The sequence below is a fragment of the Kogia breviceps genome, chromosome 20 (assembly GCF_026419965.1).
Source record: "Kogia breviceps isolate mKogBre1 chromosome 20, mKogBre1 haplotype 1, whole genome shotgun sequence".
Taxonomy (NCBI): domain Eukaryota; kingdom Metazoa; phylum Chordata; class Mammalia; order Artiodactyla; family Physeteridae; genus Kogia; species Kogia breviceps.
The window spans coordinates 17,366,183-17,389,301 of NC_081329.1; the positions used below are offsets into that span (position 1 = coordinate 17,366,183).

Below are 23,119 nucleotides of genomic sequence, written 5' to 3' on the forward strand. Positions count from 1 at the left end.
TATAGTTTTCTCTTTTTTTAAATTTAATTTTTATTTCATTTTAAAGTATAGTTGGTTTTCTTTTTTAATATTTATTTATTTATTTATTTTAACATCTTTATTGGAGTATAACTGCTTTACAATGGTGTGTTAGTTTCTGCTTCACAACAAAGTGAACCAGCTATACACACACATATGTCCCCATATCTCCTCCCTCTTGCGTCTCCCTCCCCCTCCTCCCTATCCCACCCCTCTAGGTGGTCACAAAGCACCGAGCTGATCTCCCTGTGCTATGCAGCTGCTTCCCACTAGCTCTCTATTCTACATTTGGTAGTGTATATTTGTCCATGCCACTCTCTCACTTTGTCCCAGCTTAACTATAGTTTTCTAATAGCAAATATATTTAGACAAGTTAGAATTTTATAGCTCAAATGCTCAACAAAACAATTTTTAAAACAAACGCATTTGCAAGATGTATATATCCTGCATAGATGTGTGAAATCTTGTCCTACCATACTAAAATTATACATCTTTAAGAGCAAAGTCGGGACGGGGGTTTGAGCCCTGGTCCGAGAAGATCCCACATGCCTCAAAGCAAGTAAGCCCAGTGCCATTTAGAAAATCTCAGTAAATGACTCTAGGTCACTCGCCCAAGCCTGTGGCAAACACAAGTGCGATGAGTGGTATGACCATCATGGCCTGTGCTAGACGCACCCCTGTGGCCCGTTTGGATGACAACAAAGAGGAGGGAAAGGAGTGACAGCCTACAGAGGACAAAAATAATAGGCACTGCACCTTCTTTACTATGTCCTTTCTTACCAGCAACCCAAAGACAAGCCCTTCATCGCAGCAATTTCACAGCAGTTTTCTGTTCTATGCATACCACAGGAGCTCCTCCTTAACCTAAGTATTCAATATGTGCACACAAAAAGCACAAAGTTGCATAGAGAGGCAAAAAAGATCTACGGCATATTCACTAATGAGCCATCCGTTTACAAAAGTAATGCCTGTGCAGACATCCCTCCTCATTTCACCCGAGCACCTATCCCAACACACGATGTCACACTACTTTTTGGTCATTATTACAATTGACTGCAATCTCATAAATGTCAAAAGATTTCATCAAGTTGCTTTTTAAAACTGATGCAGTAGAACTACTCAAATTATATGCAAAACCACTGACAGATGAGTATCTGTCAGAATTATAATGAGTAACATATGAAAAGAGAAAACCAACTAGGAGGATGACATTAAGGTACTTCAAAAGAGAATGATATGAATATCAAAGAACTGAGAGGCACCCCTGGGAAAAGTGGTAAACCTGAAAATATTTTTATGAAAATGACCTCCAGAATCATACTCCAAAAGTCAAGCATTAACTGAAGATGTATGACTATGCTATCATATAATTTTATTGAGAAAACTCACACCAAAAAAATATGAGCACTTATTCATTCCTTGTTCATTCTAATAAATCATGACTACTTTCAATTAAAAGCTACATTTTAAACATATGATCAATTGAATAAATTTTTATAATTTTAATTTTAGATAATTTCACTTATTTAAAATACTGTTCATCATTTTAACTAGATTAATAAGCTGCCCTCTTTTCAATTACTATTTAATTTCAGTTAAGAGAGACCTTGTGTACCTAATGCTTGCTACTACTTAGAGTGTTAAACACATACTTAAGTAAGCACCTGATCTGAGCAAGATCCTGGACTAAGTTCTATGGGAGATTTGCAGGTGAATGATATAAAGGAGAGTATGCTAATATTTGAGAGAAGAATTTTTAAAATGTGCTGTGATAGCACTAGGAGAGTGATCAGTGGTGGCTTAACTAAAGAAACAGTAAGTTAGGAAATATTCTTTTTAATTTAAAAAATATTAAATTTAGTGCTCTTTTGAAAATAAAGCTTCCCCTGCTGCCCTGAAGTACTCTTCAATTCTTTCATTGAAAGGAATGATAAGATGTGAAAGCTGAAAGGCATATCTGATCTAGCTCAACTCTGTTTTTTTTAACTAACCGAAGTACTGTGACCCAGAAAGTCAGAGTGGCTTAACCAAAAGGACAGGGGCAAAAGGTAAAAGAACTATGACTAGGGACTTCCGTGGTGGCGCAGTGGTTAAGAATCCGCCTGCCAATGCAGGGGACACAGGTTTGATTCCTGGTCCTGGAAGATCCCACATGCCGTGGCGCAACTAAGCTCATGCACCACGACGACTGAGCCTGTGCTCTAGAGCCCGTGACCCACAACTACTGAGCCCGCGTGCCACAACTACTGAGCCTGCGCCCTAGAGCCCAAAGCCACAACTACTGAGCCTCTGTCCCACAACTACTGAAGCCCACGCGCCTAGAGCCCGTGTTCCGCAGCAAGAGAAGCTACCACAATGAGAAGCCTGCGCACCACAACAAAGAGTAGCCCCCACTCGCCACAACTAGAGAAAGCCTGCGCACAGCAACAAAGACCCAACGCAGCCAAAAATAAATAAATAAATCTATTTAAAAAAGAAGAAAAAAGCAGCTTAGAATGCCATTGAGAAGTGCAGGAGAAACTAAGGTAAGAAAAGCAGCTACCAACAATCTCAGAGCATGGGATTCTCAAGAGCTCACCTGGAGCTCTTAGATTTATTTCTTGAAGGCTTCCACCAAGTTTCTCGGTCTGTAACAGCTAAGTGAGTAGTTGCGATGGGCTAAACAGTGTGCTCCCCTCCAATCCCTGCAAGATGTTCACATCCTAATTCCCAGAAACTCAGAGCGTGTGACCTTACACGGTAAAAGGAACTGTGCAGATGTGATTAAGTAAAGAATCTTGAGACGAACAACAAGGTCCCACAGTATAGCACAGGGAACTATATTCAATACCCTGAGATAAATCATAATGGAAAAGACTATATAAAAATATATATATACATATATATTCAATATGTATAAATGAAGTAGAGCCAGGGAATTAGTACAGCAGAAATTAACACAACATTGCAAATCAACTATACTTCAAATAAAAAATGAATCTTGAAATGGGGAGATTATCCTACATTAGCCGAGTGGGCCCATTATAATCATTAGGGTTATACAAGAGGGAGGCAAGAGGATCAGTCAATATAAGATGTAAGGATACATGCAAGAGGTTGGAGTGATACAAGTAAGAATCATAAAGAATTCAAGCAGCCTTTATAAGCTGAAAAACACAAGGAAATCAATTCTCCCCTCAGTTTCCAGAAGGAACACAATTCTTATTACCACACCTTGACTTTAGCCCAGTGAGACTGATTTCAGACTTCCGATCTCCAGAACTATAAGATAATTTATCTGTATTGTTGTAAGCCAGTAAGTCTGTGATAATTTGTTACAGTAACAATAGGAAATGAACACAGTGGTGTCCGGGACATTCCTGGCTGATGCTGCAAACATCTCTCCACGAATCTGCCTCAACTACTTCTACAGAACAGTGGCCTCTCTCCCTTTCTACCTTTCAAATTGCAGAGGCAAACTAACACAGACCCTCACGGGGAAGCCTGTGATACACTCCTGATGAGTCTTGCGAACAGGGCAGCGGACAATCAGCACAAGCCAAGGGGCCATCTCTAAGGCCAGGCTAGAGATGACAGACATCACTCCCATTCACATTCCACTCACCATGACTTCATCACATGGCCCCAAATAAATGTAGAGGAGGCTGGGAAATGTACTCTAGCTTGTGTCTACGAAGAAGAAAAAAACTGATATGGTAAACAGTTCTGGCACAACAAACAATTTAGAAAAAATGTAATAAAATCTGATAAAAATATGAAAGCCACAGCAGGAAAGCAAGATGAGAAGTAGCTCTCTGAAAGCTGTTGACAACTGTGCTTAGGTATATGTACAAACACAAGTCACTATTAAAAAGATATATGTATGTCTCAAAACAGTATAGGATAATACCATATAAACTGTCAATTTTATTAAGGCATTATCTTGATATTCGACACTATTCTGACTTAGTAATAAGAAAGTAGACAATGGATTCCATAGTATTACTTTTTTATAATACCAGTCTGTTAGCAGCTGAATGAAGGTAAGGTGCTAGTATGAATATTTCACATGAGACAAGAAATCACTTTTATTTTATGTTTTAGAGGACACTGAAACGTTAAATAGAAACAATGACTATCTCAATTTAGGTATCTTCCCAATATTCTCTATAATAAGTGCAATTTGTAAATGCAGGGTCCCTTGCTATGAGGCTAACAAAGATATATAAAGTAACAGCCATAAAAGTGGAAAAAACGTCTGAACTTAATAATTTTTCTATTTTGAAACCTTGAGTAAATATCTGAGAGAGGTACAGTGATTTATCCTATAATGGGGTGAGTGGGAGGGAAACATTTCTATAAAGCAGTTAATGGAAGAAAATTTATTTAAAAAATATATTCCACTAAACAATTAAGTTTTAGGCAGGTTGAAAATTTCTTTTTAATTTTATTTGTAAGTTTCCCATGTGAAAAAGAAAATAAAATGTCTATTACTCTGAACTTATTTATCAGTTTAACTGGTATCCTGAGGCTGCAAGATGAGCGAGCTGTTTAAAACAATTCTCATCATTTCCAACTACTTATTTTTGTGAATAACCATTTTCTCCTTGCTATGCAATTTCAGAACTATAAGCTTTAAAAATCCGTGAGGATGGTTTCACTCCATCCTCAGAGGTTCAGCTTGTTCTTATTCTTCCCACCGTACAGCATCCTCGCTTCCCAATTGCCCTTGGACCACAAACTCCAGCAGCAAACATGCAGACAATATCCTCACTTCATCAGCCTCCACCATTACATAAAGTCGGATTCCCGTAACAAATCCAGATATGGATACACGCACATACATACATGCATGCTCATCTTCTTGAACTCCTGCTTCTGACTGAACTCTGATACTTCCATTGTTAGCACTTCAATTGTATCACTTCAACTTTATAGCTTTACCAGAAGTCTTATATTAAATAATGTTGTCCTATACACTGACTATCACAACTGTTTATGTTGATTTTATAAGCCACCACTTAAAAATACCACTTAAAAATCTAAAAGTGCAAGCTCACCTACTTTACTAGGTAGAATTCTAAAAAAATCCCCAGAGACCCATAACCCTTATATAATCCCCTCCTCATGAGTATGGACAAGACTTGTGAACGTGATGGAACAGCACTTCTATAAGTATTTTACCTTATACACAAGGATGTGCAAATGTAGTCAGTTAACTTTTAGTTACTCACAAGGGAGATTATACTGAGTGGGCCTGACCAAATTATATGAGCATTTCCAAAGTAAGTGAAGAGTGAGAGACATGAGCCTACTGGCCTGGAAGAAAGCAAACAGCCATGTTTTAAACTGACCATGGAGAGAGCCACACAGCTAGGACCTGAGGGTGGCCTTGAAGAGCCGAGAGAACACAGCCAGCAAGAAAACACACAACTGGGTCCTTAAAACTGCCAGGAACTGAATTCTGCCAACAACCTGAGTGAGCTAAAAAGAGGATCTAGAGCTCCAAATGAGAATGCAGCCCAGCCACACCTGAACTTCAGCCACACCTGTGAGCCCCGAACAGAGAACCCAGACTTCTGACCTGTAGAAACTATGACATTAAAAAAATGAGTGTTATTTTTAGTCACTAAATTTGCAATAATTTACTATGCATTAATAGAAAACTAATGCATTCACAAACCATCTTTGTATTTATAATAACAGTGCCTCTGTGTTTTCTGAGTAAAATTACCTATTCTAGCTATTTAGAATGGGTAATTCTAGGCAAATGACCTAATACCTCTTCTAGCTACTGAAGACTGTGTTCACTGTTCTAGACCTCCCCGCCCTACCAGCTTCGTCCTCCTGCTTAGCTTACCTTCCGTTTCACAGAGAAAACATCAATCTCTGCCAACAAATGTGCCTGCAACTGCACCCGCTTCGTTTATCCATTTCTCCCACTGAAAGGTAAGAGATGTCAATACTCCTTGGAACAATCCAAAGGGCTTAAATTACAGAGCACTAACAGCTCCAGCTCTCAGTATTTAAAAAAATAAAGGTGGATTTCTCCAACTTATGGGTTGGCAGGGAGACTCTGCGCATCCTATTCACTCGAGGACCCAGGCTGATACAGCACCCACCGCGTCAAACGTTCCCAGTCACTGTGCCAGAGGGAAAAAGACAATGGCAAAGCATGTAATGACCCTCGGAGCTGCTGCCTAGAACTGACATGTGACACATCTGCTCACAACTCACGGGCCAAAGTCAGTCTTGGGGCCATGCCTGAGTTCACAAGAGTGGGAAAGTGCAATGCCATCACACGCATGGAAGAAAACCCAAAACTACCTGTGAACGGCGCTGAGAACTGCCACCACATTCCTGTAGGAAGCTGATTCCACCTGATGCTCTCCGCTTCCCACTCCGTGCTCCCGCCCTCTCAGCCACCTGGCTCTGCTTCAGTTCTCTTCCCTCTCCATGTCAACCTCTTCTCCAGCTACCACTCACTTAACTCTCCACCCGCTCGCAGCAAAAGTGCTTCATAAGAAGAGTTGGCTGTGTCTACTTCCTCATGACCCACTCATTCACTGACCCACTCACTCCCTTCTAGTTCGCATCCTAGCACTACAGGTAGACTGCTCTGCCTAAATCCGAAGGACTCTTTACAGTTTCCGTTTAGCCTGTCACCATTCGTCTCTGTTGACCTCTGTCTTGTTGAAACACTCCTCTCCTCTGTGACATCCACAATCTGCTGGGTTTCTGCCTAGCTCTCCAGCAGCGCAGTCTTGGTCTCTTTTGCAAACTTGCCTTCTGAAGGACAGTGAAATACTGCCATCCCTGAGGGTCTGCATTTGCTCTTCCTTTTCACTCTGTATGCTCTGGCGCGGGGATTTTGAACCACCACCAAAAACTCAATTCCCACTGATGCTAATGATTTCCAAATCCATTTCATCTTCAGCCCAGACCATAGGTCCGTATCCAGACATTCCACTGCCTCTCAAACACCTGTTTAGATTTCACACAGGCATCGCGCGCATCCTTAGAAGTGAACGTGTTATCTTCCTTCCAACAGCTCTTCCTTCTCCTGTTTCCCATTTCAGTAAATAGAATTTCCCTTTTTACCAAGAAATGTAGTCGTTATTCTTACCTCCTTTTCCCTCATCCCACACACAATCAACCACCAAGAACTGCCCCATCTGGCTCCCAGAACTCAAAGATCCAGTGATCGTTCTGCATTCTCACTGCCACAACCTTCGACAAGTCATCACTGCCTCTCACATCCAGCTCGGCCGCAGCCTCTTGGGCAGACTGCTGCCCTTCCTCCAACTTCGCATCCCCACCTAAGCTAGTTTCCACAGCAGGGCCAGAGCAACCCTCCTAAATATAAACCTCATCCTCACGTCCAAGACAAAACCCTTCCGCTCCTCCCACTGACTTCAAGGTCAAGTCTAGACTCTAACATGGCTTGCAAGGTCCTTTGGGATTTGACCCTGGCTTCCATTCCAGCCTCAACCCTGCCACTCCCCCACCCTGTGCATTCTAAGCCGAGCCATGTCGAACTACTTTGAGTTCCCTGAATTTGTTGTGTTTTTTCATACTTCTTGACCTTTACTAGTACTATTTCTTCTTCTTAGGATACTTCTCCCTTCACTAAGCCATTTCCTGTGTGTATCTTCAGTTTTCAGCTGACCCCAATGTGCTAACGTAACACCACGGCACCCAACAGTTCCCAGTTTACGCATTTCTCACCCCATACTATAATTGCCTGTTTTCCTATCTGAACCTCCTACAGGATTATGAGTTATAGGATGCATCAGGACAGTGGCTGTCTTGTTCGCCACTTTACCTCCAAAATCCAGTATGGTGTCTGACATGTAGTGTTCATCAACAAATGTATGTTGGAAAAAAGGAACGGTAGACCACATTTTAGAGGAATGTCAGTGGCATGGCCCTTTATTCAGGAACGTGCTGTATTTTAGGAAGATGACACTCAAATACACTTATTTTCTATCATTTATTTCAATATTATTATTTCTATTTAAAACAATCAAAATGGACGTAATATGAAAAACATGTACAACGTATTAAGAAACCAATAAGCAGACAAACAATCATAAAACATAAAAGACTCATCTACTTTGGGCTTCTGTTATGATTATGATGACACAGACAAGTAAGACTAGGAACTTCTCACACTAAAGAAGTTTAGATTTTAGTAACAAATCAGGAAAACAATACAGAAAGGTCCCTGGGATCATCTACTTACCACGACATGATGGAATCCTGTGAAAATACATAAACCAAAGGACTGCAATCTGTATAGAAAATGCCATAGGGCTAACCTAACTGAACTTTACAAAAGTAGCTTTACAAAGAAAAGGGATACGAAGAAAAGGAAAACAACACCCTATTTCCCTCACCAATTCCTTTCTTAGATAATGAAATAGGTTCCTTTTATTCTGCTAATATGTATCTTGAACATTAGAGGCTAGTGCTAATGATTGTACTTAGACAAATTACTACTTTTCTAAGTTTTCTTATCGATATGAATTACTGCAGATATAGCACTTATGCTGTATTTTGAATACTACAGCAATGTACAAATATAGCTTATTGTTTTAATTTGTGGCTTTGTAGATTACATATTTGAAACAGGCAAATATAAGGCAAGTATAAATCTGATGCTATCGGATAGGCAAATAAAAAGAACTGAAATAGCTCGGCCACTATCAGTTTTAGTTATCCTCTGTGGATCATATAACTCAAATTGTTGAAAACTAGTATTAGTTAAGCTTCTTCATGATAAGGACATTGTAATCAAATAAGAGCAGAACTATTACTAAGATTCAACCTCTAAGACATAAAAATACCTCTGATATAGAGAAACTACCATACATCATTCTACTACCATATTTCATATAATCATACCATCTAGAAAGGATCTAAGCAAACATGTAATCCAATAGTTTTTAACTTTTTAAAAATCTAATATACGTTACAGATGCTCATGCCAGAAAAATCCATTTATGCCATAAATGAAAAACGTTTATAATTTCAGACAGCCAATGGGAAACTTTCCCTATTTTCCCCAGATTCAGACATCATGATCTTGTTCAATGTTCTCATTTTACAGTTGAACAAACTGATGCTTCAAAAGGTTAAGTGCCTTGCCCAAGAGCCCAGAGTTTATATCAAAGAAACTGGAACCAACGTATCATTTTTGAGAACTAACTTTTATAAAACTCTTAACATTTTGTAAAGTTTCTCATTCTAATTCCATTCTATAAGACTACCAAACAGTAAAATAAGAAAAAAGACAATGAGAAAGCAAATGACCAAACCAAATTATACAGAGTGTCACAGGCTTCATTAAACGCCAAAGAAAAGTGACAAGTGAAATCAATAGCAAAGGGCTTCCTTGGTGGTATAGTAGTTAAGACTCCGCCTGCCAATGCAGGGGACAAGGGTTCAAGCCCTGGTCTGCGAAGATCCCACATGCCGCGGAGCAACTAAGCCCAAGGACCACAACTACTGAGCCTGTGCTCTAGAGCCCGCATGCCTACAGCCTGTGCTCTGCAACAAGAGAAGGCACTGCAATGAGAAGCCCATGCACCACAAAGAAGATCCAGTGCAGCCAAAAGTAAATAAATAAAACAAATAAATTTAAAAAAATAAAAAATAAAATCAATAGCAAAAAAAATAGTAGAGGTGATAGTGGTGTTCTAATAATCTATGCTATCCATCATTCTGGTATAAAGCCATGTAAGGGTCAAGTCACAAAAGTCAAGGGTGGTGAGCTTTTGGAAAAAAGGAAATAGGAGTGATGTCAGCATAAGTCAGCCCTCATTTTTATTCTTCCCTCCCCTAAACAACAAAAATTCAGCATCCATCCAAAAGCAAAAGTACCTCTGGAGGAGTTGTGGGATCCAGAAACCCAAATTGAGCTGACTGGTGAAGTACTATATCTGTCAAAGCAAACGTGCAAAGTCTGGAAAAGGAGACCACTTACTCAAATGTGCAGATACCAATGTAGGGAATCAAGGATCATGAAAAATCAGGTAAATATGACACCACCAAAGGAAACTAATAAAGCTCTAATAATGGTTACTAAAAAAATGCAGATCTATGAACTGTCAGACAAACCTCTTAAAGAAGTTTAGTGACCTACAAGAACATGCAGACAGACAACTAAATGAAATTAGGAACACAATGCATCAACAAAACAAGAAGTAGAATAAACAGAAATTTAAAAAAAAACCCAAACAGAAAACCTAAAGTACAAAAATACAATAACTGATCAGAAGAATTCAATAGAGAGTTTCAAAACCAGACTCAACAATGGAAAAGAAAGAATCAGTGACCTGGAAGATAGGACAATTGAAATTATCCAGTCAGAAAAACAAAAAGAAAAAAAAAATTTTTAAGTGAAGAAAGCCTATAGGAATTATGGGACACAATGAAAGGAACAATGTTTGCATTATGGGAATTCCAGAAAGAGAAGAGAAAGAAAAAGAGACAGAAAGTATATTTAACGCAATAATAGCTGAAAACTTCACAAACCTGGGGAGAGAAATAGACCTCTAGTTCCAAGAGGTCCAAAGGACTGCAAATAGGTTAAACCCAAACAGGGCTACACTGAGCACGTGTCAAATGCTGTAAGAAGTCAAATAGGAAAAGTAGCCATGATCAAATGGTTACTGCCAAATCTTTAATCATTTGAAGAGAGGAAAGATGACATTTTCTCAAGAGCCAATTTAGTAGCAGAATCTGTCACACAGGAAAATTAAGTATTCATGAAAAATTATGCATATCAAATGCCTTTAAAAGTTTCTTTTGTAATGCCAAATCAACTTAAGCTACTCATGAAAATTCACTTTGGAAACATAAAACAAACCACAGAACATCCTGCAGTCATTCACCAATATCAGCATCAAAGCTAACGTTCCTTAAGCACTTACTATGTTCCAGGCACTATGCCAAGTATACGTTAGAGGATTATCTCACAACTCTATAGTAGGGACTAACAAACTATCTCCACTTTACAGATAAGGAAATTGAAGCTTAGAGAGATTAAGTATCTCGACCAAAGTAACTTTACTAAGCATTTACCAAGTACAAGGCACTATGCTTGAATATGGAAATACAGATAGAAAAATAAACCCACAACCCTTCTCCTCAAAGGGCTTGTAGAACAACAGTAACGACAGACAATAGGCAATAATTCACTTAAGTGCCATACAGAATAAGCACAGACATCTATCTATCTGAGCACAGGGTAGGAATTCCTGATCCAAAACGGGGAAGAAGGGGTACCCTGCTTAAGTTAACACTGGAAGGAAGCATGTAACAGTGGTGAGATAGAAAACAGGAGAGTCAGACAAAGGCTCACTCGGGAAAAGCACTCAAGAGCATGCAAAGAACACTGGATTGCATCCTGGAGCCGTGTAAAGAGTACCCCCCAAGACAGCATTGGCTAGCAAGTCCCAGAGGACGTCTTCAGCTGGGGTGAAGGAAGGGGTGTTGAAGAAAGTCACGACTGAGTAAACGTGTGAAACTAAGTGAATGTGCCCGGATTTCTGGCTCTGGCAAAGAGATGTATGACAAGGCTTTCCTTAGCGTTAGGGACTGTAGGAGGCACTATTTGGGGAAGACAGATGGAACAGAAACTTATACTCTCCTCATCCATGGAGGTTACAGCGTTCTGACTCTTGTGACTTAGGCTTCCCTTAGACTAATTTCATTTATTTAAACAGCTTCATAAAGAAACAGATGGCCTAATTTTATAAAGTATGTTCTCAAAGGGGTCAAGTCTAAGCAGTATTAATAGGTTCGTTTTAGAGCAGCCAAACCGGTAATCATTTTGAAGTTTACAAAACAAGTACCCATGAAGAAGTTCAGAAAAGATCAGCCATGAAAAGACAGAGGAAATGAGAGTACACTTAAAGTAATAAAGGGGGAGGGGCAGAGATAAGACAGCATCACTGAGCTTGGGGATGCAGAAATAGCAACTCTGGAAGCAGGAAAACTCCCTCCTAGTCCCAGCTTTGTTACTTAGCCTGAAATCTGACTTTCCTGCTCTATCATTCTATAACGCAGTGTTTAAACACCACACACGCACGCACACACACGCACGCACGCACGCACGCGCGCGCCAGTTACTATCCGCTTTAGGATTTGGAATAGGCGCCAACATCAAAGCCTGTGTCTCACACTGCTCTCCGCAGGAAGCTATGCTGAATGAGTGCCATGATGATGGTGTTACACCTTGACTCAGCCACTCTTTCTCCCCATAGAGGCTCCAAGAGGAAAAATGCACAGGAAACAAGAGCAAGACACAGCAAAGCCACTCCACCTTCATGAGTATGAGAAAAATCTTTTAGTCCCTTTGAAAGCTTCCACTCTAAAAAAACATGAACCAATCAGCATTGCACAAAGCCTGATCTTTGAGGAAGGTCCCAGTTTTTCTTTTGCTTAATCTTAAGTCAGATGTTAACTAAAGTACATTATTAAAACATGATCATTTTAAAAATAAAGTATCTTCCTGAATTTTATTTCGCGTGTCTTTAAAATGAAACTACGTATCAATCTATTACATACACAAAAGCAAAAGGAATAAGTATTTCTTAAAAACATTCAAATAGAAAACAGCATACGGCAAATATATCTTGGGCATACTTACTCTCTTCCACTCTGTCCTTGGGCTAATAGTTTTTAAAGTACATAATAAATTTATGCCCAATTTCTTTCCTACAACGTTTTGGACATAACTTTTGAATAGAGAATTTCAATTCATACACTAAAAACAAAGTTATTTTAATAAGAGGAACATGAAAATTCACTTCAATGACAGCGAAACGTATACAAACTTCTTCTAATACTGACAACTGATATTCAAAGACTGCGGACGGCTACACATGCTTACATGGTCCTCCACTAATATTTAATAACTAATTCACAAAGAGGGTCCGGTTACTAAAACAGAATGTAGAAAGAGTTCTTTGGGGTAAGGCTGTAAGCTTACAAGTTGTACAGTCATGGGTAAAACCCTTAATCCAAGAGGACCTTCCTCCGTAGAACGCTTTCAAATACAAAAAAATCAGAAATTCAATTTGAAATGTCTTAAACAATAAGAAAGCTTATTAACTCATATAACAAGGAGTCCAGAGTTGAAGCATTTACAAGGCTAGTTAAGTCATGCCATCAAGTACCCATGTTCTTCCCAATCTTCTACTCTGCCAGCATAAACTTACTGGTTTTGCCCTCAGGCTTGTACTTTTTGTGATTACAAGATGCGTTCAACAATGCAAGCATCACACTCTCATACATATATCCAAAGACAGGAAGAAAGAATTACCCCACTTTGGGTCCTTTATGAAGAAGGAGGAAACTTCTAAAAGCCCCACATAATCGTATCATGTGCTCACTCCTAAACCAATAATTTGCAGGGTACTGGATAATCATGATAATCTTTGACTAATACAAATGATTGCTTGGGGCTTGGGATAGTCCCAATTCCTCCTACTACTTAAATAAAACCAAAGTATACTGTTAACAAAGGCAAAGGTAAGGCAAAGGAAACTCTCACAATCACCAAGATACTGTGATGATTATAAACAATTTAGGTGAAATGCCTGGCATTCTATCCTCTATAGACTCTCCTGTTATGTTTTTTTCATTTCCTGAAATAAGCCTATTTCCAACTCCCAAGTTTGTTAAATTCACTAAATTATAGGACGGTATCTCATTAAATTTAATATTTAATATGAATAGTAAGCAGATCTTACAATTTGTAATCAATCTTGTACCTTAAGTTTTACCACAAAAATCATATGAACTAACTTTCCAATGGTTTGCTTTATTTCCAAGTAGAGAAGACACTGAACCACAATATTTCCCCAAAAGTTGAGTCAAATCATATTGACAGCAATATTAAGCCATCTCTAAAAATACACATCTAAAATAAACAGTTCCATTTAATAAAATCAGTTCCACAATTTATCTAACCTATACTCAAGTGCCCCTTTTCATTAAAGATGGTTGCGTTCTCATAGTAACATACAGGGGAAAGAAAATTTCCTTTTCACTTCCAGACGTCAAACTAGTTAGGTGTCTTCATATGAGCAACCAAAAATGTAATAACAATAAATGTTAGTAAAGACTTCCTTTTATTCTTAACTTTTTTCAATTCATTAATGGCTTCAGGATGCTATACTTCTAAGTTAGGACTTTTATCACAGATTGTGAAACACTCTGTAACATAAGCTCACTGTTGACACTGACCTTTTTCCTTCTGACATTAAACAGAGAGACAATCAGGCAAGCAGGTAGAGAGACAGACAGATATCAATTACTATGAAAAAAATACTGTCTATTTTTCTAAATAATATATTTGAAATTTTACTATTAAAACTAAATATTTATGTTTTACATATCTATGTATAATAGAGGAATCACATTTTTGCAAGATGCTCTCTTTAAATCTATGCATGACTCTGCAAGAAATTATATGAAGTCAGCCTCTCTGTGTACAACGTGCAAAACATAAGAGGTACAAAGATATAGTATTATATATGGCAAGTGATTACTTAAAAAAAAATAAGCTTGGGCTTCCCTGGTGGCGCAGTGGTTGAGAGTCCGCCTGCCGATGCAGGGGACGCGGGTTCGTGCCCCGGTCCGGGAAGATCCCACATGCCGCGGAGCGGCTGGGCCCGTGAGCCATGGCCGCTAGGCCTGCGCGTCCGGAGCCTGTGCTCCGCAACAGGAAACACCGCAACAGTGAGAGGCCCACGTACCGTGGAAAAAAAAAAAAAAAAAGGTTAAAATTTGTTCCCCATAAAACAGCACTGTTGACAGCAATGAGAAAACAGATGGACCAGAGGAAAGGATTGAGAGTTCCCTTGTAGGTATGCTCAATTTTTTTTCTTTTTTGAATTTTATTTTATTTTTTTATACAGCAGGTTCTTATGCTCAATTTGAAAAGCTGCAGAAGTCTTGCCAACGGACAGAATGAAAACTGGATAGAGACTGACCTAAATATTACCTATTTGGTCCACACATACGCATGCACACAGTGTTACATTTGTTCATGATCTAGCAGAAGAGTTACTCCTATACTTAACCAAAGGTAAATATCTTCTATCTTGGTGAAATTAGCATGATGCTCCAGGTGGGAGTCTTATGGAAAGAGGCAATCATTACGTGGTCTAATACACCAAACAAACCCGGGCACTACAAAGGTAGTCACAGGCATACTGATCGCGCTCATCCAAACTCACTGACTATTTAAGGCTAAAGAGAATATGCACAAGTAAATGCAGCCCAAAACAGTTAACAAATAGCTGATGAATCTGTGGCTCAAGTTTCATGTTTCTGCCCTTTCCCTTTCCCTGTGTCTTCCACATAGAAGAGAACACACATAGAAGGGGCTGAACATGCTGGTGTTTTGTGTATGTGGAGGAAAATATCCTGAAGTGTTCCCTTTTGACCCAGGTTAGATCCCTTGCGTAGGTAGACGGTTCGTCACGGTTTCTACATAACTTGCAAGGACAAGTACTGACTGACTTTGTTCTAGGCTATCTTTTCAAGGATGTTTGTATAGCACACAGCTCTGCTAGACACTGTCCCTTCTAGAAAAAAGATCAGGTTTGTTTACTTTCCAATTTAATAAAGATAGCGACTCCAAGGCTGAAGCCAAATACGTTTACTGCCCATCATGAAAGCTTTGGGTTCCGTGAGCTCAGGGTCCTCTCCTGCTCTGAAATTCACTACATTCGCAGGTGTCAGCTGGCCTGTGTCACCAGCACCAACGCTGACACTCTGGCAATTCTATTACTGTAATAAACTGTCCACCTGTGACCCAGGAATCCCGTGCCTTCTGCCATTATCCATGAAACTGCGGCAGGCTAAGTCTCAAAGTTATTGACAAGCAGTTTTGGCCATTTTAAGTAAGACCTGTCATTTCCAATTACTCTTCAAGGAGTTACTGTACACAAAATCTAACTTAGCTGACGTAACTGCCTGATATCAGCATGACAGGTGTATATGTGTATATATATCAAATTATAATTACTATGCATTTCTTAAAGTTGTGTTCACATATTTACAAACTATTTCTTCCACCTAAGTTCTCTGCTTAAAGGTAACATCAAAATCCATCGCTTACCTCCATCCTCTCCCTATCATTTGCTAAGACACTAAAGTCTATTTCAAGGCTGTGCCACTCAAGAGTAACTGCAAATATACATCGCAGTGTAAAGTGTGCTTAAAGAAGTTATCTCAGAGGCAAATAATAACACTACTTCTCTCCTAAAAAATATTTATGAGCCGCTAATGTTGTAGCCTATTCGCTAATCATTTTCTTTGCAGAAAGTATAAACTATTATATTATAGCTGTCCTTCAGTATCCAAGGGGGATTGCTTCCAGGACCCCAGCAGATACCAAAATCTGAAACCGCTCGAGTCCCTCATGCTACAAAATGGTGTGGTACAGTCAGCCCCCTCTGTCTGCGGGTACAAGACCCCTGGATGTGAAGGGCTGACGGTAGCTGCTTTTGATTGACAGTGAAGTCATTAAGTCCACTGGAAATCATTACAGAATTTGAGCCCTTTTTATACTATTAAAGAGGTCATTAGAGATTAAAACAATTCTAAATGAAGCTGATTGGGCTTCCCTGGTGGCGCAGTGGTTGCGAGTCCGCCTGCCGATGCAGGGGACGCGGGTTCGTGCCCCGGTCCGGGAAGATCCCACGTGCTGTGGAGCGGCTGGGCCCGTGAGCCATGGCCGCTGAGCCTGCGCGTCCGGAGCCTGTGCTCCACAACGGGAGAGGCCACAACAGTGAGAGGCCCACGTAACGCAAAAAAAACAAAACAAAACAAAAATAACCTCAAAATGGATTAAAGACCTAAATGTAAGACCGGACACTATAAAACTCGTAGAGGAAAACATAGGAAGAACACTCTTCAATATAAATCACAGTAAGATCTTTTTTTGACCCACTTCCTAGAGTAATGGAAATAAACACAAAAATAAACAAATGGGACCTAATAAAACTTAAAAGCTTTTGCACAGTGAACGAAACTATAAACAAGATGAAAAGACAACCCTCAGAATGGGAGAAAATATTTGCAAATGAATCAACGGACAAAGGATTAATCTCCAAAATATATAAACAGCTCATGCAGCTCAATATTAAAAAAACAACCCAATCCAAAAATGGGCAGAAGACCTAAATAGACATTTCTCCAAAGATGACATACAGATGGCCAAGAGGCACATGAAAAGCTGATCAATATCACTAATTATTAGAGAAATGCAAATCAAAACTACAATGAGGTATCACCTCACACTGGTCAGAATGGCCATCATCAGAAAATCTACAAACAACAAATGTTGGAGAGGGTGTGGAGAAAAGGGAACTCTCTTGCACTGTTGGTGGGAATGCAAATCGATACACCCACTATGGAGATCAGTATGGAAGTTCCTTAAAAAACTAAAAATAGAATTACCATATGACCCAGCAATCCCACTACTGGGCATATACCCACAGAAAACCATAATTCAAAAAGACACACGCACCCCAGTGTTCACTGCAGCACTATTTACAAAGCCAGGTCATGGAAGCAACCTAAATGTCCATTGACAGACGAATGGATAAAGAAGATGTGGTACATATATACAATGCAATATTATTCAGCCATAAAAAGGAATGAAACTGGGTCATTTGTAGAGATGTGGATGGACCTAGAGACTGTCATACAGAGTGAAGTAAGTCAGAAAAAGAAAAACTAATATCGTATATTAACTCATATATTGGAACCTAGAAAAATGGTACAGATGAACCAGTTTGCAAGGCAGAAATTGAGACACAGATGTAGAGAACAAATGTATGGGCACCAAGGGGGGAAGCAGCGGCAGGTGGGGATAGTGGTGTGATGAATTGGGAGATTGGGATTGACATGTACACACTGATGTGTATAAAACTGATGACTAATAAGGACCTGCTGTAGAAAAATAAATAAAATTAAATTTAAAAATAAAAAAATAAATAAATTTTAAATATGGTGGCAAGGTTATAAGATAAAAAATTTTTAAAGAGAAAAACTATGACATCTAAGAAATGTATATAAATACCAAATGCTAGGCCAAAAAATCGTTATATTTGTAAATACAGTCTTAATTTAACAGTCGTTCTTCACCAAACCTCTTACTATAACACCACCAAGAATTTCACTAAGGCCTATTTTTATGTTAAAGTAAAAAAAAAAAGTTAAAATAAAAAAGTTAAAGGGAAAATACTGAGTTCAGAGTTGTTTCAGGCAAGGAGTAAAGAGAAAAGAGAATCAGAGCTACTTGTGTGTGAGGCTGTTTTTTCACTCTCTCCACCCAGCTGTCAAGAAAGTTGCGGTAATATTTGAAACCCGAATTAGAGCCACGTGTGTGTAAATAAAACTTCACCAGGAAAAACTATTTGCAACTAATATGGAGAGACACTCACTAAAATGACGTACAATTAGAAACTTTACTCACATTTCCAAAATAATTTTTTTCTAATCCCACTAGATCAACCATCCAAGGTAGAGATGGATAAGTGAAATTCACAAATAACTCTACAACTACTTTAAATACGGTCAGTTACTTCAATCCGCGTCCTCGTCAGTTACTATAGGACTAAGATTGAAATCAGGTGATCTGAATTTCAAATAAATTTGCGCAACCTAAATGTGAGGTTATTCGCACAATTATACCTTGAGTTTAATATAAAGAAAAATATACAGCTTTAAAAATGTATATAAAATACAGAATAACTTTAAACACGGTCTCAATATGCTCTGTTGCCTCGTGAAACGGATAACGAAGGGAGCAGGGTAATGAACACAAGGGACAACTCGTTCCTACAGGTTTGAAACACTCCTAAAGGGTGTTTTCACATCCAACACACTATTTTTTACTGACTCGACGGCCCCGAAACTCTGCCTTCAAGTAAGGGTCAAAAACGCTCCGTATCTTAAAGGTGTGAGGTGCCAGGCGCACAAAAGACGATGCTTCGTTGTTTTTTGAGAAAGCACTGGGCAACCCCACTTTTGAAACTATGGAGCCCAAAGGACTCGCGCAAAGGCCTCCCAACCGCTCCCCAAAACAGCCATCGCCCACACCCGGCGGCCCGGCTGCCTAGCAACGCGGCCCGCCTGCCCGGACCCGTCCTGGCCCTCCCGGGAATGCCCAGAGGATTCATTCTACCTCCTTTTTCTTCTGTCCTCCACCGAGCTGGATGCAGAGAAGCAGCAGGAGGAGGAGAAAGGGAAAGCTCCCGGTGGGCAGATACCGCGGTCGCCGCCCCGCCTGCCTCCGGCGTGAAGGAGCGCCCCTGGCACCCATCGCCGCAGGGACGTGTCTCCTCCACGCTCGGTAACCGTGTGCGCCCAGCTCCTACCGGCGCCCTACACCTGCCAGGCCAGCCGCCGGGAGCCCCCTGACCGTCCCCCCGTGGATGCCTGCGGCCTTGCCAGGGAGCCGGGAAGCGCCGGAGGACGCCGAGGAGGAAACTGACGGAGCATCCGGTTCACTGGTAGAGGAGACCTGGAAAGGCCCGGGAAGGGGCAGGAAGTGGGCGTGGCGAGGGAGCCGGAGCTTCAGTGCACGCCGCGCTGCGGTCTGGGCTGGACTCCGTCCCGAGACCCCGGCCGCGGAGGGGTCGGTTTTCCACCTCGCTGATCTGAACCGTAGGCTGTCCTGCCACTGAAACCAGCACCGGGTCTCGGGAATATGCAAGACTCCTGTTTATCCAACACTTTACCTGGAACCAGAGACAGACATAATTGCCTTCTTCGATGATTGAGAAGAGCTTTGAGGAATTAGAGGAATTCTTTGAGGAATTAGAGCTTTGAGGAATTAGTAAGGATTTGGCCCTTCTAGCTAATGGCAATCTCTGATCCCATCGGGACATCTTTACTCAACAGTTCAAAGAACTGAGTGATATTGTGATAACAGACTGTTATTCCTGTCTACTTATTGTGAACATAGTTTCTTAAAACTTAACAAAAACAAAAATCTAAAAGAAGAAAGTGATGCCGAATATTCTCATTCTAGCAATAATTTTTATCCACAGATGCATAAACTAATTTTAAAAAACGTAATTATTTCTACAAGTAATGTTTTCCCAATACAATTTTGCTTTTCCTGTTTATTACTGTTTTCTCAAATTCATAACACATGTTATTTTGATCAATTGGGTACTACTAATAACTAATGATAACTCATTGCAAAACATACATTTTAATATAGCCTCATGGTCACAGAAGTTTGTTCATATCAAATTTCAAGTTATACAACTCTTTGTCTGCATAGAATGACTCTGAAGCATAAAAAAATCAACAAAAGACTTCCAAGCATAAAAAATATATATATTAGGATAAAATTCTATCAGATTATACTGCCTGTGGGAGAGTAAATTGGTTTAACCACCGTGAAAAACTGTTTGGCAGTACGTGCTAAAGCTAAATACACCTACCCAAGACCCAAAAGTTCCACATAAACATATAGTCAGCACGTGATATGTACCAGTTTATCTAGCAGCTTTATACATAAAAGCCCCAAGCTGGAAAAAGACCAAATATCCATCACAGTAAAATAGAGAAATAATTTGTGATATAGTAACACTGTATATCAATAGAAACAAACGAATGACACTTATACATAATATGAATGAATTTTACAGCATAAAGATCCAGACACAAAACGAATATATTGGGATTTGTAGAAATACAGATCAACCAAATGAGAACAGGCAAAGGCAATTTATTCAGAGCTTGCAATAGCGAGTGAGTCAGCTGCCATCGCCTGAGTTTGGGCAAAGACTCAAAGGCAGGCAGAAAAGTAGGAAACATTAGTAGTAGAAAAAGAGGAAGGCTTCAGGTGTGCTATGACTGGCTGTGCTATGACTGGAGGCTACAGCGAGAAGCTGTAGGTGGGCTATCCAGAAGGGGGCACCTATGTGACTGTCTAGGGGTACATATTTAGCTTTCTCTAGTTGGTCTCAAGCTGGACGCAGGGACAAAAATTAGGGAAGCTGTCAGTTATTAATCAAGCCCTGGCCATTCAGGATCAATTATTACAGAAGTTATTGTTTGGTTTCCTAGATTGTTATTAAAGCTAGCAATCTAACTTCCTACTAGTCCAACTTATAGCAGCCTGGCTTATTGGGTTATGATAGATAAGGGGTGGGTTTCCTAGGTAGGCTGCTGCAGGTTGTGGATCCAAGCTCTATTTTTATATATGATCTGGCCGTTGTTGGTTATTATATTTATTATCCCAGATTAGAAGTCAGGACAGTGGAAGAGGACCCAAGAGAGAACCCTGGGGTGCTAAAAATATTTTACAACCTATTTCTTGATCTGAATGCTGGCTATTAGATGAGTGTATATTCTTCGTAAAAATGTATTGAGCCAGAAACTTATGATGTATTTGTGTGTGTTATATTTCAATACAAAACTTACTTTTTAATAAAGAATTTTATGAAAAACACATATTTAAAATCCTTAGAGGCCACAGAATGGAAATACAAGTTCAGGAGGGTAAAACTGTAATATAAAATATTAAACTGTTAAAAAAAAAAGAGCTCCTTCTTGTTTGTTAGTTTTGTAATGGATAATCATGACCATCATTTCCATACTTTGGGAATATTTAAAAGAATGCTGTGACTTATTTTTTAAATGTCAGTATTTATAACTTGTTGGAAATTTTATTCTTTGCAGCTATTTAAACTTACGATGATAATTTTTAGATATTTGCTTTAAAATTCACAAAAGGATATCTAGTCTTCCTACTCTTTCAGAGGGATGTTATCAAAGCCTTTTGAAGACCATATTTGTCCTGTTTCTGGCACAGAGCTCCTAAAACCCTTGGAATTTCCTAAGTGATGAGAGTGATAAAAGTGTCTTTTGTAACATTGATCAGGTGAGATTTGGAAAGCACCCAAGGATGGTGCTAGTTGCCTGGAGAACTGACGAAGTAATGAAAGGGTTGAAGCTTTCAGCCTCAACACCTGACCTCTGGGGAGGGGAGAGCAGGGAACGGGGCTGGAGGTTGAATCAATCGCAGATGGTCAGTGATCTAATCAATCATGCCTATGTAATGAAGGCTTGAGTTCAGAGAGCTTCTGAGTTGGTGAACAGGTGGAGACCTGGGGTGGGGGGGGGAGAATGAGGCCCTTGGAGATAGCATGGAAGCTCTGCAGCATTTATCTCATACATTTCTCTAGGCATCTCTTCTATGTGGCTGATCCTGAGTTACATCCTTTTATAACAAACCAATAGCCTAATAAGTAAAATGTTTCCCTGATTCTCTGAGCCACTCTAGCAAATTAATAGAACCCCAGTCATTGGAACTTCCAATTTATGGACTATCAGTCAGAAGCACAGGTGTTAACCTGGGTTTGTGTCTGGAGTCTAAGGAGGGGTGGGGGGGAGAGGAGAGAGGAAGGGAGGTGTGTAGTCTTGTAGGGCTGAGGACTTAACTTGTGAGATCTGAGGCTATCCCCTATCTCTGGGGTAAATAGTGCCAAAATTGAGTTCAGCTGTAGGACACCCGGGTGGTGTTTGAGAATTCCTGGCGCTATGGAAAAATCCTGCCACACATTGGAATTGGGTGCAGAATGTTTTCAGTGATCAGTGTTGCTTTATCTTTCTTACTTAAAAATACCCAGCACCCAAAGATTATTTTCTAAGTAGCTTAATCATATGTCTATGTCTGCTGTGAATGCAACTCTCTGATTATGGAAATGTTCTATATTTGTACTGTCTAATATGGTAGCCACTGGCCATATGTGACTACTAAGCACTTGAACTGTGGTTAGTGCAACTGTGGAACTGAATGTTTAATTTATTGAATTTTAAGCAATTTAAATTTCAGTAGCTACAGTGGCTATTATAATAGTCACTACTGTCCTGAATAGGCTAAGGTCTTGAAGTTAGTTAAGAACCTGGAATATAATCTTAGTTAATACATTAAGTCCTCATGATTGGCAACATTGTAAGAATTTCATAAAAGTAAACATTTAGAAAGATGTCCACTGTTTTCATTATGTATATATATATATGTGTGTATATACATGCCTATACGTGTTTTCATATATTTTTAATTAAAAAA

General features: G+C 39.6%; 1 protein-coding gene across 4 annotated transcripts in view; it reads right to left on the reverse strand.

The window, feature by feature from the left end:
• Window positions 1–19,585, reverse strand: part of TUSC3 (tumor suppressor candidate 3) — a 138,466-nt gene extending 118,881 nt beyond the window's left edge. The window contains exon 1 of one of the 4 annotated variants that reach the window (XR_010838528.1): window positions 19,214–19,562. Coding sequence is in view for 2 of the 4 variants with exons in the window: in XM_059049199.2 (XP_058905182.1) it covers window positions 19,214–19,351 (138 nt within the window). In the remaining 2 variants the exon portion in view is untranslated. Of the gene's footprint in view, window positions 1–19,213 lie in introns of all 4 variants that reach the window. The other 3 variants (XR_010838527.1, XM_059049199.2, XM_067022750.1) reach the window with 3 other exon arrangements.
• Between the last annotated feature and the right edge of the window lie 3,534 nt (window positions 19,586–23,119).